The sequence below is a fragment of the Lycium ferocissimum genome, chromosome 1 (assembly GCF_029784015.1).
Source record: "Lycium ferocissimum isolate CSIRO_LF1 chromosome 1, AGI_CSIRO_Lferr_CH_V1, whole genome shotgun sequence".
NCBI classification, from domain to species: Eukaryota; Viridiplantae; Streptophyta; class Magnoliopsida; order Solanales; family Solanaceae; genus Lycium; species Lycium ferocissimum.
In genome coordinates this window covers 72,494,650-72,510,132 of record NC_081342.1, presented here as the reverse complement: position 1 = coordinate 72,510,132, position 15,483 = coordinate 72,494,650, and the positions used below count along the sequence as shown (strand labels likewise).

At 33.7% G+C, this 15,483-nt stretch overlaps 3 protein-coding genes and 2 non-coding genes across 6 annotated transcripts; 4 read left to right on the top strand and 1 right to left on the bottom strand.

Moving 5' to 3' along the window:
• Positions 1-213: 213 nt before the first annotated feature.
• On the top strand, positions 214-570 carry LOC132067536 (nuclear transcription factor Y subunit C-2-like). The gene has a single exon (XM_059460804.1). The coding sequence runs from the start codon at positions 214-216 to the stop codon at positions 568-570; it is 357 nt and encodes a 118-aa protein (XP_059316787.1).
• Positions 571-1,048: 478 nt separating this feature from the next.
• TRNAV-AAC (transfer RNA valine (anticodon AAC)) lies at positions 1,049-1,122 on the top strand. Its single transcript has one exon. It is a non-coding gene; the product is annotated as a tRNA-Val (tRNA).
• Positions 1,123-3,185: 2,063 nt separating this feature from the next.
• On the bottom strand, positions 3,186-6,987 carry LOC132059744 (F-box protein At5g07610-like). Of its 2 annotated transcripts, none has more exons than XM_059452502.1 (2): positions 6,938-6,987; positions 3,186-4,483 (listed from the first exon to the last, which is right to left on the bottom strand). In XM_059452502.1, the coding sequence occupies exon 2, from the start codon at positions 4,467-4,469 to the stop codon at positions 3,375-3,377; it is 1,095 nt and encodes a 364-aa protein (XP_059308485.1). In that variant the 5' UTR covers positions 4,470-4,483; positions 6,938-6,987; the 3' UTR covers positions 3,186-3,374. The 2 variants fall into 2 exon arrangements, with proteins under 2 accessions (XP_059308485.1, XP_059308475.1); XM_059452492.1 differs by lacking the exon at positions 6,938-6,987 and adding an exon at positions 6,814-6,931.
• Positions 6,988-7,558: 571 nt separating this feature from the next.
• TRNAV-AAC (transfer RNA valine (anticodon AAC)) lies at positions 7,559-7,632 on the top strand. Its single transcript has one exon. It is a non-coding gene; the product is annotated as a tRNA-Val (tRNA).
• Positions 7,633-8,250: 618 nt separating this feature from the next.
• LOC132031329 (LIM domain-containing protein WLIM2b-like) lies at positions 8,251-11,864 on the top strand. The gene is made up of 5 exons (XM_059421249.1): positions 8,251-8,495; positions 9,480-9,579; positions 9,706-9,725; positions 10,273-10,362; positions 11,402-11,864. Exons 1-5 carry the CDS (start codon positions 8,361-8,363, stop codon positions 11,669-11,671), a joined length of 615 nt encoding a protein of 204 aa, XP_059277232.1. The 5' UTR covers positions 8,251-8,360; the 3' UTR covers positions 11,672-11,864.
• The last annotated feature ends 3,619 nt before the right edge of the window (positions 11,865-15,483 follow it).

Genomic DNA, 15,483 nt, shown 5'->3' with positions numbered 1-15,483 from the left:
ACTCTCTAGCCGGCCAAACCAGCCGGCCTATACGACTTTTTGCTCTTATGCTCCACTCCATATATCTATATATATTCATGCAAATATCCCTCTTGAAATAATTCAACAAATCATAAACTTGTTTCTCATTTTTCATACAAAACTCTAAATTCACTCCTATAATTATCCAAAAAAAAAAAAGTACAAAAAAATCACAAAGTTCTATAAAAAAAAATGAGGCAAGCAGGGGCATATTCAAGAATTCTTTCAAGAAAAACAGGTCCACACTCATTGCCACTAGCAAGAATCAAGAAAATAATGAAGAAATCAAGTGATGATGTGAAGATGATATCTGGTGAAGCTCCCATTGTTTTTTCAAAGGCATGTGAATTATTCATTGAAGAGCTCACAAAGAGGGCATGGATTAATATGACCAATATGCATGAAAAAAGAAGAAGTACACTTCATAAAGAAGATGTTGCATCTGCTGTTATAGCCACTGATGTTTTTGATTTTCTCGTTAATTTGGTTACTCATGATAATAATTGTGAGTTGAAGGAGGACTCTCATCAAGTTATAATGGAAACATAGAGTTTTTGGGGACAACGAAAATTAGCCTTCTAAAGATTTATGTTGCTCGAACTCTTCAAAAATGCTGATAAGTGCATGTCAGATCATTTAAGTTAGTGCATTTTAATTTGAAGGAATATCGGACACAGGCACAACAACATTTTAGGAAAGTCCGAGCAACATAACTATAAGCTACATTTATAAGTAATTTGAGTTCATATGAATGTCCAATTAATTAACAAATCTTGTCGCCCCGTTTCGTTTTATGTGATACTATTTTCTTATTTGTGTCGCCTCTTTTATAGCGGCACACATGTTATGACATATTTAAGATTACAAGTGTTAAAGGTATTATAGCATACAAATATTAAGGCATGTTTAATATCACATGTTTTTAGAAGGCTCTATTTCTTTCTTAAACTTGATCAAAGTGGAATGATGGCAAACAAATTGGAACGCAAATCTATATTTTAAGATCTGATGCAACTAATAGCAAATGGGTTTCGTGGTGTAGTTGGTTATCACGTCAGTCTAACACACTGAAGGTCTCCGGTTCGAGTCCGGGCGAAGCCATTTCCTTTTTTTTTATTTTTTTATTTTTTATTATCTCTTTCTTTCGTTTGTATTTTTTGTTTGGCAGATAACAGTGAGCATTCATCTTTTTTTTTTTTTTTTTTTATGACTTCTTATTGTACCTTTGATGTACTTCCCACTCTAGCCATCATCTTTTTATATAATTTTATTCTTTTCAAAATTGAGGTAATTTCTTTTGACAACATGAAACAAATTAAGAAAGATTGTCCCGTATAGCTAGCGATCCCGCTTTAGAGTGTCCAAACTAATCCAGATTCGCGCCTTATAAGGCCTATTAAAGGGAAGCATTCTCTATTATGATTGTTTTCATTCCCAATGGTCGAATTCGAGACCTTTAGTTTAAAAATAGATGAATCTTATCCATTCTACCGCAACCCTTGATAATATGAACATTATAGGGAAGTCACTTAATTTATTAGCTTGGATAGTGCACATATTACTGGATATAAGATAGATGTCTTTTTACTTGGCACAGTGTATACGAATGGAATTGAATTGGCTGTGCTATTGGAAACATATGCAGAAGCAATATATGTCATATCAATAAGAAAAGAAAGAAAATGTCTTGTTGGTTCATAAAACTAATGATTAATTGGTTGCTCGTTAATTTATTTCAAATGAGATACTTCATATATATGACGAAGTCCTATAGATAAGTAAGCATTATCACCAAAATATTGACTTCTATGTTTAATGAAGCAGTACAAGAAGTGACAATGGTTCACAGAAAACCAGCAAATTTCCAAACTTATTACTCCATAAAAGGTGATACATAACCAACCAAGATTGAAAGTTCAACAACTCTTTACTAACAGAAAGGACTTACCCTCTAAAAACCAGAAGAAAAAAAAAAAAAAGAAAGAATAAACATACATTCTTTTGATTTTTTTCAAGAAAAAAAAAAAAGAAAGAATAAACATACATTCATTTGATTTTTTTCAAGCTTTGTAACACTTTGAGACCCTTGTTTGTCAATAACAATTGCAAAGCCAACTTTCAAACTCATTATATTGCGCGATATCCATGTTTGTTTTACTAGAAGCACGGGAATCACAGTTAATCTTATAATCTGATGTAACAGGATCTACTGTTTGTGACCTTAACATTGTAAATGTATCATCTACAAAGGGGAATATGCTATGTGCAAATCATATATACTGTTACATAAAAATGGTTCATTTATAAATATTTTGTTCTATGCTAGCATTCTTGGCATAGGAATGTTGATACTGCCAAGTAATTATATGCTTGTAGCTGAGATGTTGCAGATTCAGTATTTGGATAAACACTCAGCATTTCTTTTCAGTTGCTCTCGGCGAGTTCAGAGACCTTATTTGCGGAAAATGTTGTTCACTTAAACACAAAGATTAATTTTGTTACATTATATCAACCTGTATTGGCGGGAGGTAGCAGATACCCCGTGAATTACTCGAGGTGCGGGCCCAGACAACACGGTCATAAAAAAATTGACATCCATCTCACGGAAAATAATCTGACTGACTCAGTCAAAGTTAATATTGTTCTCCTCAGTATAAGAAGAAATGTGGAAGGACATAAAACAAAGACTTTTAACCATAAAGTGCTAATTTCTAATTGATTAGGAATAAGCTGTTGGTATATAATAAGGTGGCCTTTCATTAAGGCACAAAAGGGATGAAAGATAAAACATAAAAAAACAATACTACTAATATATGTGAAGTTCCACTCTAAGAAAACAGGATCATAAAAGAGCTTCTAAATATGCTAAAGCATAATTCTATATCCAAAGTCAAACCTCTCTATAACAATGTCGTTTGTCCGGATACTTTTGGCTGCTATAGCAAAATGTTGTTATAGAGAACATATTACAACATAAAATGAAAATTGGTTACGGAGAAAACTTAACGATTCGATGAAATTTTGCTATAAAGGATGATCGTTATAGAGCTACGACCTCAAATAAATCTGTGATAACAAAAAACATCGCTTGTCCAGATTGTTTTTGGGCGCTATAGCGAAATGCTTTTATAGTAAACATATAATATAACATAGTGAAAGAACGGTTCCAAAGAAAATTTGATCATTATAGTGAAATGTTGTTATAGAGGGTTTGATGATAATACTAAATGTCACATACTATGACAACCTTGAGACTGTACCTAGCCCTATCAGATAGAGATTTTTCTTTCGATTGTTTATACGATATGTAGAGACCGCTACTACAAAGAGTATTACACCATATATCCTAAAAGTTAGATAGCCAAGAATGGATTCTCAATCAAATGATAAACTCTACTTGCAAATGTAAGGCCAACAGAAGCATGTATTGGCAAGACCATGTTGCAAGTATTATCTTTTAAGTTGATAAATTTAACTTGGTAAGGTACGTAGACAGCCATAAATAGTTCCTGATCATTCCCTTCTCTTGTCATAACCGAAAGAATGCTACTCTGAACTTCCAGTACTGGATCAACGTGATACTTTAGGCTCCATGAATAGTCGTTTCCCAATTCAAACACGTCAAAACCACGGATCCATCCCCTGTCCGAATGGCCAACTAGATACAAACGCTCATCGACACATCCAAACCAGTAATCTGTAAACGTAATATCCATTTCTGGCATCGGATAATCAGAGTGAAGAATCTCCTTATCCATATCAAAATAGCAAAAGCTACGGGCTAACACCCAAAAGATTGCTCCGTTGAAGAAAACTCCCGTGTCTTCGTCTTCTCTCAAATGGAATAGAATTTGTCTTGGAAACGGATCTCGTAATTGCCTCCAGGAGTTTGTCTCTGAAGAGTACATCTCATTGTAATGAAATCCAACATTGAGAATCTTGTAGTGAGGGGATTTTGAAGGGTCAAAAGCCAAACACAAGTCTCGCGAGTAATGCCTATCTGGACTTGGAAGAAGGGTGAATTGCTTGGTAGTGGGGTTACACACATAGTATTCTCTGATCCATGGTTTATAACAGCAACAGAAAAGTAAACCACCACAGGAACTCATGATTTCAACCGTGTAAGTGAAAGAGTCGCCTTTTAAAAAATCCAAGAGTCCATGAGGAGAATCCTCGACTGCTGCTGCATCTTTGAGTGGAATGTAAGAGAAGTTGTCACACTTGTTCCCGAACGACCAAGACAAATTCCGGGCAATGAGTGCACTCGGGAAAGTTAGAGGCCTCCAGAGGGATGAAAAATAAGGATCAGAGATTAGAGATTGCCACCGTTTAGAAACTAATTTGAATCTGAACAGAGGTCTTGCTGGGAGGAGCAGTAGAATCTTGACTACAAGATCATCACTTCTTTCAACTGCTTCAGCACTTTTGATATGTTCGGATGAAGCCATAGTAAGTGATATTCCTTTCAAATTTAGCAGATACTTTAATATATAAACAACAACACAGAGAAGAGAAAATGAATAATACAATTTGGTGTTCTGGTTTGAGGAACAAGAAGATCCATTAAGTGAAAGATTTATTCTAGAGAAAATCATAGCAGTTACAACCAATCACAAACTACACGAAAGTTGTTGGTGGCACTTCAATTGGAAGTTGGTAACCAAGTGACAAAATGGCTTTAATGAAACTAACTATATTTCAGCTCGCGCATACATAGAATCATTCTATCCTTTCGTCCCTCGCTGCCTTAAGGCACACCTTTATACCCAAGACCGGATTCATTCCCCTCCCTTGCTTCGCCGTTCTTCTCGAATATCATATATTTCACTTTACTGTAAAAGCCTTAAGATTTTCATGTTATGATTTTAGTGGTTTTGACGGGGCGTATGTCTATCAAAACTCCTCCCACAAAAGAAAATTTGATTCTTTAATTTAATTATTTTAAATGAACCCTCGTTTCCAAATCTCATCAAATTGGAATACTTTCTTGAGTATCAATTCTACCTCACCACTCTCCTACAAAGAACTCATTCACCCTCTACTCAATCAAAATCAAAAGCATGTATACACACTAAATATGGACCTATATATAGATCTATCTACAAACACTCATACCCGAACAAGAAAAAAATATACATGGTAGCACAATTAGCACATAAAAACATGATCTGCTCAACCCACTCAACCGCTCAAGTTTGAGCTGGTCATTGACCCGCCCATTTCAACCCAACCCTTTCAGTCCATCTAATAGTTAAGCTGATATGTAGTCCAAACTGACATATGCGAAAATCAAAATAATTTAATATATTCTCAAAATCCATTTTCTTAATTTGATATGTTATAAGTATAGTCATTATAAGAAGGAAAAAAATAATTATATTAGGTACTAAAACTTATAAAAGAACAAACAAAGAAATTAAAATTTAGTGAACTGGGCGGGTTAGGTTATGACCCGCTTTTTAGTGCGTTTTAGCCTAGCCCATTTCAGCTGAAGTAACTTTTGGCAGGTCATTTATTGACTCAGCTCATTTTGACCCACCCAAATTCAGCCCAACCCGCCCATTTGAGACCCCTACTTGCATGTACAAATTCATCAAGAAACTACCCAAACATAAGAAAAAAAGAAACCAAAATGTTGAAATTTTGAAAAGGAAACAATACAAGTAACAACAGCTATTTTTGTTGACAAAATAAACGCAACGGAGACCATTGACATGTGCACTTCACGTGAGCTAATAAACTACAAAACAAAGGTACCTCTTGTATCGTTCAATCCGATTTCAGAACCCACATGAAAATTCTTAACCCTAACTTGAAAGACCCCCGGGAAAACTTTTGAGGCACAAGTAGAGCTCGAAGAAAATAGCAATTTTATGGAGAATATATTCAATCTAGTATGGAAGGAACCCTAGAATGCCTTTGATTAGGCTTGGTTAGGTTGTGTATGTAGGAAGATGTCGAGGGCCTCATTTTATTTTGACATTAAAAATAGCGATTGTCTTTACTTAAGGACCCTTTTCATCATGTTTATACATTAGGACTAATGAGCCAAAACTCATATATTAAGAGTGTGTCTGGTATGGAGGAAAATATTTTTCAATTTTCTCATGTTTGGCCGGTCAAAATGTTTTGGAAAACATTTTCCTTAGGGAAGTAAGTTCCTCAAAAATGAGAAAAATGACTTCCCTAATAGAAGTAGGGAAAATAAGTTCTATAGTGACATTCCAAGTTTATTGTCTCCTCCCCACCCACCCAACGCCCCAACCCCAACCCCCACCCTCGCCACTACTGAACCCTCACTCCCCCAATCCCAACCCCATAGTATTTTACTAGATTACATATAAATACTTATGAGATAATATTTTATTGCGTACTTACCAAATACTAGAAACAACTACAACAACATACCCAGTGAAATCCCATAATGTGGGGTCTGGGGAGGGTAAAGTGTACGCAGACCTTACCCTTACCTCAGAAGATAGGGAGACTATTTCCGAAAGACCCTCAGCTCAAGAGAAAGCATGAGGAAAAAAATGTCAGATAAGCACAAGCAGTTCAAAGCAATATGAAAATAAACTAACGAAAATGAAAAAACCATAATAAAGCAGTCTGGAAAAAAAAAAAGCAGTAGCTATCACAGATAAATAAGATAATTGAAGTACAAGAAATAACATATAGTAGCAAGAATCAAAGAACAATAAACTGTAGATTAAAAACTAAACACACCCTAAGAGTTATTTTACAACAATAGTACAAAAATTCAAAAGTGACAAATTTTTAATGAAAACTCACCAAATTAACAGACCCCAAAGACAAATTGGAAATAAAGTTGAGAAATACTGAAGTGATGATATGCAAAGGGCAAAAAGCAGAGAGAAAAGGAAGTGTGGAATATAAGGGAAGAAGAAAAACGTACAGGTAAGTCTAATGACAAAGTTGCAATTGCACCAAAATGAAACATCAAAATTACTGAACTAGCCTTGTTCGTACATCCCAACTGCCATTTATATACAGGGAGGAAAAAGGGTGCAATATACCCCTCGACTTTGTAATATTAAACAGATATACCCTCGTTAACAAATGATGCATATATACTTCCGCCGTTACATAAATGGGCCAAATATAGCCTTTTCGCTAGCATATTTTTTTTTTAAAAAAGAAGCTATGTAGCTTGTTCATTAAGTAAAAAATTACCATGTATTCTCTCCGTCCCAATTTAAGTATCTTATTTTTCTTTTGATAATGTCCAAAAAGAGTATCTCTTTTTTATATATTAGTAAGTTGTCGATTCGAACATCTCATATGACAAGTTTAAAATCACAAGATTCAAAGGAAACACATCTTTAATTTATGATTATAACATTCAAAAGTCTTTTTGTATTCCTTAAATCTTGTGCCCCGTCAAACTAAAACACATAATTTGAGACGGAGGAGTAGTTTTAAAAAAATAAGTTTGCTCCAACTCTTTGAGGGAGTAGCTTAGTTTAAGGTTGTACTGGTCGGTCTTATTACAACTGAAGACTTATAGAACCAAGCAGGTTTCGTGGTGTAGTTGGTTATCACGTCAGTCTAACACACTGAAGGTCTCCGGTTCGAGTCCGGGCGAAGCCATTTCTTTATTCCCTTTTTTACCTTTCTATTTTCTGTTTTCTGTTTGGCAGATAAGCGAAACCGATAACCCGAGCCGAGAAAAAAATATTATTGATTATTGATATCATATTATTGACTATCGGGTTATTTGTTTAGGACCCAGTTTGTCCGATTTTATCCGTATCATATATAACTCGATAAGCTTTATGAAAAATTATACTTCTACCCTTGAGCAAATCTCGAGCTTGAATGGTGCTAATGTACTGTGTTGTTTCTCTTGAATGTTGTTACTTATCAGCCGGTTTGATTCGATTTTAAAGTTATCCGTTGCTAATATTTTTTTTTTTTTTTTAATAATTTGAATATTTTTGGGTCCAACATAAACGGCATTGTATCCGATGATATAAAATCGACTTATATAATTGTTTTATTTTTCATATTCACAATTTATTCAAAACGTTCTCTCTTTTTTCCATCTTCACTTTCTTTGTCCCAACTGATTTAACCACTTTAATATATTTCAGTGCATGTCCTTAATGTTAGGCAAATTTTGGCCTATCCATTCATTCAGGAAATTGGTTCCTAGCCACTAAAATGAAGAATAAATCAACTACTTGTTCATCATAAGTTAAATCATGAGCTTTTTTTTTTCATTATAACTTTGGGGATAGAGATTCATTCATATATTGTAAATGATCTCAAATCTCAATTCCCAAATTGAAAAATAAAAAAATAAAAAAATTAACAAAATGTCAAGTTTTGGAACCCAAACAAAATGCAAGGCATGTGATAAAGCTGTGTATGCTGCAGAGGTGATTTCTGCAGGTGGTGTTAATTATCATAATACTTGTTTCAGATGTAGCCATTGCAATGGAAGACTTGCTGTAAGATTTTATAATATTTTTACTTCTTGACTATTTCATGAATTTTTCGAAGGCTCGTTTATAACGAATCTGATCGACTCGACTGATATGATAGATGGGATGGTAGTTTGTGTTATGCTTAGTTAGGACCTTGTCTCCTTTCCATTATCTTCCGCTCTGGTTGTATTCCATGTACAAACATATCATCACATATATATTGCCCCAACTATTCACGGAACAAATAAAAATTAGCTACGAGATTAGATGCTATTTACAGCTAAATAATTCGTAACTAACATGATTATTTGATAATTTGTTGCTTATCAGTCCTTAAATATTATTGTAATGTATATTATTAATAAATAGATATAATGGTTATGTACTTTGAAAATTCATCATAAATGGATGAATTTTACGCCGGTTATCAACCTACTTCAACAATCCTCCTTTATTTGAGATAGTGACTACTAGCCACGTTCGCCCAACATTAATCCTTTGTACAGAAAATATAGAGTGCATAGATATGTTTTATGTCTATATGGAAACCTTCCAGCACATGAGTTATAGCGACTCCCGCCTCAAGGGGACATGGGGAAATAGTAAAGTTGTCTTTGTGAAATTTGTAGGTCACGCATTTGAACCGTGGAATTAATGACTCTTGTGTTAGGATAGGTCACCTACAGAACACTTCTTAGGGCATGACCCTTCCTCGGACCCTTTGTGATCACGAGATGCTTCGTGCCCCGAATTGTCCTTATTCAACTCCACCTTTACATTTCTTACACAATTTTTTTGAATCCCCTTGTCTCCAATCCAACCTATGTCCCTACTTGAGATGGGTAATGTGAGCAAAGCTCGCACAAGGTAATTATTATCAAATAGATAGATACAAATGGAAAAAAAAACACATAAAGCAAATTATTAATTTTGTATGGAAATTATCATATCAACTTGAAGCTTCTAATTAATGTATTTTTGTTGATTTTTCCTTTGAATTATATATAGTTGAGCAACTACTCTAGCCTCGATGGAACTTTATTTTGCAAGCCACATTTTGAACAACTCCTCAAGGAGAAAGGAAGTGGAGCCTTGAAGTCTTCGTCACGTTAGTTTTTTTTTTCTTCTGAATTTTAATACATCTATATATGTTTTTAATTATATTCCTAATTAACCTAAATTTATTTTTATTATTTTCATAGCCTAATTATTTTTTTCTTATATCAATGTGCAGTGGGGAGGAACAATGATCTGGTATGTATCTCATGTCAACTTTAGTGAGACTTTTTAATTACTCTTGTCATTCCGATTTATATGACATAGTTTAGATTAGCGCAGAATTTAAGAAAAATAAAGAATTTTGAAATTTGTGGTCTTAAACGTCGGAATGTTTTTGTTGTTTTAAAACTTTTAAAACTTATGGTCTTAAACATGTTATAATATTTGTGTGGTTATAAAAGTTAATGGTTTCTAACTATAGAAATATGCCATTGTGTTAGAAAATTAGTCACATAAACTGAAATGTCGAGAATATAAAGTTAATGATGCTGTCATAACAATTTTAATTCTAATAAGCAATCCATCCATGCATAATATATATTGTCGTTTATTTGTATACTTTTGAATGTTCTTTTACTTTATTAATTATGAGGAGATATGATATATAATTGTTCTAACAATTTCAACATTAATCTTTTTACTATATTCCCTCCATGTATTTATTTGTTACGAGGATTTGTTACTGATTGTATATATAAAAAATTTGACCTTTTTTTTATTTTTAATATCATTGTGATTACAGAACAGATGCCCGAGCAAGCTGTCCTCTCTATTTTCGGGCACTCAAGAAAAATGTGCAGCATGCAAGAAAACTGTGTACCCATTGGAAAAGGTAAATAATTTTATCGAGTTTTTGGATTAACTAGACATATGAATTTCGGATATCAGATGATTAAACCAAAAAATAAAAGAAATTTTAATTTGTTATGTTATAGAATTAATTCAGTTTTAACAAGTAGAGATGACTCGTAATCAATCCAATTGTTTAATCTGAACCCACCCAATTTATATGTTTTTATAAGATATGTTCCGTTTGGGAGGATGAAGTACTATCTCGCGCAAGGCAGATGGAAACAAAGATTTTCCAAATAATGCTTTTATTTTCCCGGCTAGAATACTGATAAAGAGCTCTCTTTCTTCTTTTCCACATGGTTATTGTATGATCAGACACACTAAGTAGTATTTGGAAAGAAAAAAAAAATGTTACATGTGTACAAAGAATATTTAGATATAAGATTCTTTCTTTTTTTGAGTTTGTTTAACCATTTGGTATTTTGTATCCGCTGACCCTGTTAATTTAGATTTGCCCTTCATAAAGCCCATTAAAAGGGGGAAAACACTCCATACGAGGTGTTTCTTCCCTATCTGTACATGTGTCTTTGGGCGGACCTCCTGGATTAGCTGTGGGTTCATACAAATCCAATAGCTTGGCTCAAATCCTTACAATGTGTTAAATAATCCACTAAATTAATAAAATAGATTTTGAACCCAACAAATTAAATGGTCTTGAGGTAGAATCCTGAACTCGAACTAATAAAGATCAAATTCATCCGTCTCTGTGTGGGCATTAGCCCATGGGATACTTTCGTTTATGTCTCGTCGGCCAAAACTTAGTTACCGGCAGTAGCCTAAATATACAAAACTTATACATGGATATGTATATTATACGTATGGCATATGTATATTATATGTATATTATACACATAGTATATGTATATTATATGTATAGTATACTAAAATATATAAAAGTTATACATTTGTCTTCTATTTTGTAGACTAGATCACCCAAAGGTATCAAGCACTTCTTTTTTTTCATCTGTATAACATATAATTAGATACTTTAATCTATATTATGTGATTGAAAAAAACAGGTGACAGTAGATGGAGAATTTTACCATCAGTCTTGCTTCAGATGTGCTCATGGTGGATGCAAACTTACAACTTCATCATATGCAGCATTAGATGGACTTCTCTATTGCAAGCCTCATTTCTCTCAATTGTTCAAAGAAAAAGGTTCCTATAATCATCTCACAACAACTACAAATAAAAAAAATAGTGGATCAACTGATGAACAAGAAGTTTCAACTACTACTGTTGATGAGCCACAGCCTGCTGAAGAGATACAAGAAACTCAAGATTAGTCATAATGCAATAGTTAATTGATTTAATTATTGTTAATGAGACTAATCAATCATCTTGATGAAAGACATGTTAATTGTTTTTCTTAATTGTTTGTTTCTTCATTCGAAAATTTTGTAAAGCCTATCAAGGCACCATATGTTTGTAATGCTTTTTTCCTCAATTTTGCTTTAATAAGAAACACATTGTTGCCTTCATATTTTATAATTTTGGTTTCAAAATCCGTTGACACGATTGATTTGGATGCTAATAGTGTATTTGAAAAAGATCTTCATAGGAATCTTTAAGGTAAATTGCGGTTCGTAAAGAACTCTCTAGTCGTTACTTTTCATATAAATATTGCGTCCAATATGAACTTGTGATTGGTAGTAAATTACTAAATTGATCTTCATAGAGTTCTCGAGATATTCTTACAAAGTTTTCTTATAGCATCCATAATCACTTTCGGTTTAGATGAGCCCACTAAAGAAGTAAAGTACTTCCTACCGTAAGGTTTTCAATAATCACAGTTCGAACATGGCATCACTAGAAGAGACTTAATATTAGTCGTGATGGATAGTTTGTATTAATTATTTTTGTCAATGCGACTAATTATCTTGATGAGAACATGGTGATGTGATGACTAATTGGTTTACTTAATTATTTGTTTCTTCATTTGAAATTTTTGTAAAGCCTATTAAGGCACCATATATTTATTTGTAATGCTTTTTCCTCAGTTTTGCTTTAATAAGATTATTATTATTATTATTATTATTATTACTATTATTATTATTATTATTATTATTATTATTATTATTTTACTTTTATATTTTTTGGTTTAACCATATTCCGATTTTCAAAATTTGTTGGCATGACTAATTTAAATTTGGGTTTGGTATTGATAGGTGCACAACAATCCACTAAATGAGTAAAGTACTCGATAGTGAGTTTTGAGGGCCAAGTAAAGAATTGGATTGAGAGAAGAGTCACAGTCCTACCGGAAATGGCGACGTGAGAGGGCGCCGCTATGCCCCTATATATAATGAATCGAATGATTCTTCGATTTTCGTTTGATTTCAACGGCTGACATAGATCTCATAAGACCTGCCCTCCTACCGAAAGGTTCTTAATTCTCGAAGCTCAAAACCTGACACCACTATTTAAAAATAGACTTCACTCAAGCTTAGTCATAATGAATGTAGCATCCCCTTTGGGAGGATACCACTTACGAAACAAAAGCTAATTTCACACTTACAAAGTTTAGAAGAAATTTATGCCAAAAGATATTCACAAAAATATTTAATAGTGGAAATAGGCCCCATGCGAAAAAGGGTTGATACTGCGACATTTTTTTTTTCCATTATACCCTCCGAAAAATTTCTTAGATGAAATACAATATCAGAGTATCAATTTAAAATGGTAACGCCCTCCTCAAATGGTCAACACATTTGAGAAACTTCGTTTTGAAATTATATTTTCAAATCAACACCACTGCAGGTCCATAAGATACACGAAACTCAAACTTGCGATTATCACAGAAAACTAGTATCTTCCTTTGTACATAATTACAAGGCAAAATGTAAACCCAGTACATGGCATGACTTGGGTTAAAAGCACACCTAAAAACAGCAAAACAAGTCACCAAGTTCAAGTTACAAGCTTATGGTCTTGTGGTCCAACAAGCCTCCAAAATTTCATACATAAGTGTGACATATAGATCATGTACAAGTCCCCAAAATTTTACAAGACCTAGATGCATATGCAAATGTGATCTTCACTAAGGCTCCCAAAAAGTCTACTCCAAATTGCCATCTTCAAATCTCCTCCCGAACATTAGCTACGATAGAAAACAACTATTGCAAAGCATAAAGCTTAGTGGCGTATAAACTTTGGGCTTGGAGCCATTAGATTCTCCAATTCCCTTATCTGTCGTAGGTAGCTCAACAAGATAATAATAAATCAAGTAAACAAGTATATCAAAGTATCAAATATCAAAACCTTGAAGAGTTTCCAAATGTCGAAATCAATATTTGAAGGCTCAAGTGTCAAGAAAGCTTATAGATCAATTCAAGAGAGTTTGTCAAATAACCAATTTCGCCCAATATGTACGTCATGCCATCAGACCAAACATAATCAATATCAAGATGGACCGAAGCCCCAAATCAAGTAGGGTCGTCACCCAATAATCAAGAGAATCAAGAGCCATGTTGAAAGTGGCTTTCCACTCATACTTGAAAATGGACAAAAGTCCATCATCAAGACGAAATGTAAATCCAAAGTCAAGATGGGCAAGATCCGAATCAAGAGGCATGCGATGTGGGGTGACAAAGTCACCGCAACAAGAAGGACAAAGTCTCAACAAGAATGCAAAATGATCAAGCAATTCGTACAAGTGGGCGATTTAGCGAATATTTTGCAATACTTGAGATAATAACCATACAATGATATAAGATGAAGAGAAAGGAAACAAAACATCAAGATACTTCAAAAATTCCAGAAAATAAAGATATTTCAAGTTCAAGTTTATACACAAACCTTGGTGTTTTACCACACAACAAGTTCTACCACAACTCGAGGAGTTCAAATCGTCTACGCCATAGACCAACCAAAGTTCACTTCGTCAAACAATTCTTCTTAGCTTGTACAAGAGCATATATACCTTAAATACACAATCAAATATCTATTTAAGTTCAATGGTTTCAGCATGTCAAAACTAAACATGAAATCAGTGAAAATCACCCTAAACTATCAAAACATAAATTATGGACAATACTACTGTCTTGTATTGTGGCTCAGTTTCAAAGGGGTAAACGACAAAAATAGACTTTGTGGCCTTAATGAAAGTTGTAGATATATGTCTTGGGGTTTTAGAGAAATTTAAATCACTGCTATAGCAGTTTTGTACTACAAGATATGCTCAAAATACTAACAGTAGTACATGTAATGTTGCAAAACAGAAATCTGGGCAGCACTTGCCTTGTACTTCATCACCCCTTTTAGAACAAATACAAGCAAAATTGGGTTTTGGGGCCTGAACAAAAGTTGTAGGGCTATGAAATATCTTTCTAGAACATCTTGGATCACTTAAAACTAAATTTTATACAAGGAAATATCGAAAACACTAACGATTGTCCGCCTAAAAACTAGGTTTTGAACTTACCTCAATCGTGTGGAGTAGTTTGTGGCTCAACCAAAACAAGTCTTGATGATTGATTCAGTGGATGAATATTATGAGAGGAGAGGAGCTTTGGGGTTTTATTTTGGTGGAGGAAACGAAATTGTAGGTGGTGGAGAGGATAAGAGCCCCAAAAGGATATTATATACTCCCAAGGATAAGGATGAAAGAAAAAATAATAATAGAAAAAAAAGTGGCTGCCCACTTTTATACATATCTATTGTATTTCATAATAAATTTATCACGAGGATCATAAGTGGTAAACATAACAACATCACGAAACTTCCTTGTAAATATTAACACAATCTAAAGTAAGCAATTTTCATATATCGTCAGATTCACGTAGGGAGGGCGAAGTAAATATATCCTTACTATAAAGATATGATCAATAGAAAATTCAAGTATTAGTTTAAATTTTTTTTGGGGTGTTACAATGAATATATTATTAATTAATATTAGCGGCAATGAGACTAATCATCTTGATGAGTGAACATGGTGAAGTGATGATTAATTAGTTTTGTTAAGAAATTATTTTAACTCATCTCGCCTAAAAGTCCCCATCCCACCCCGTCTAAAGGTTCTCCCACCCCTTTCCATCTCGTATAGTCTTTAACTTGTCCATGACCTGTCCTGTCCCATTTTATTTCTATTCCCACACCT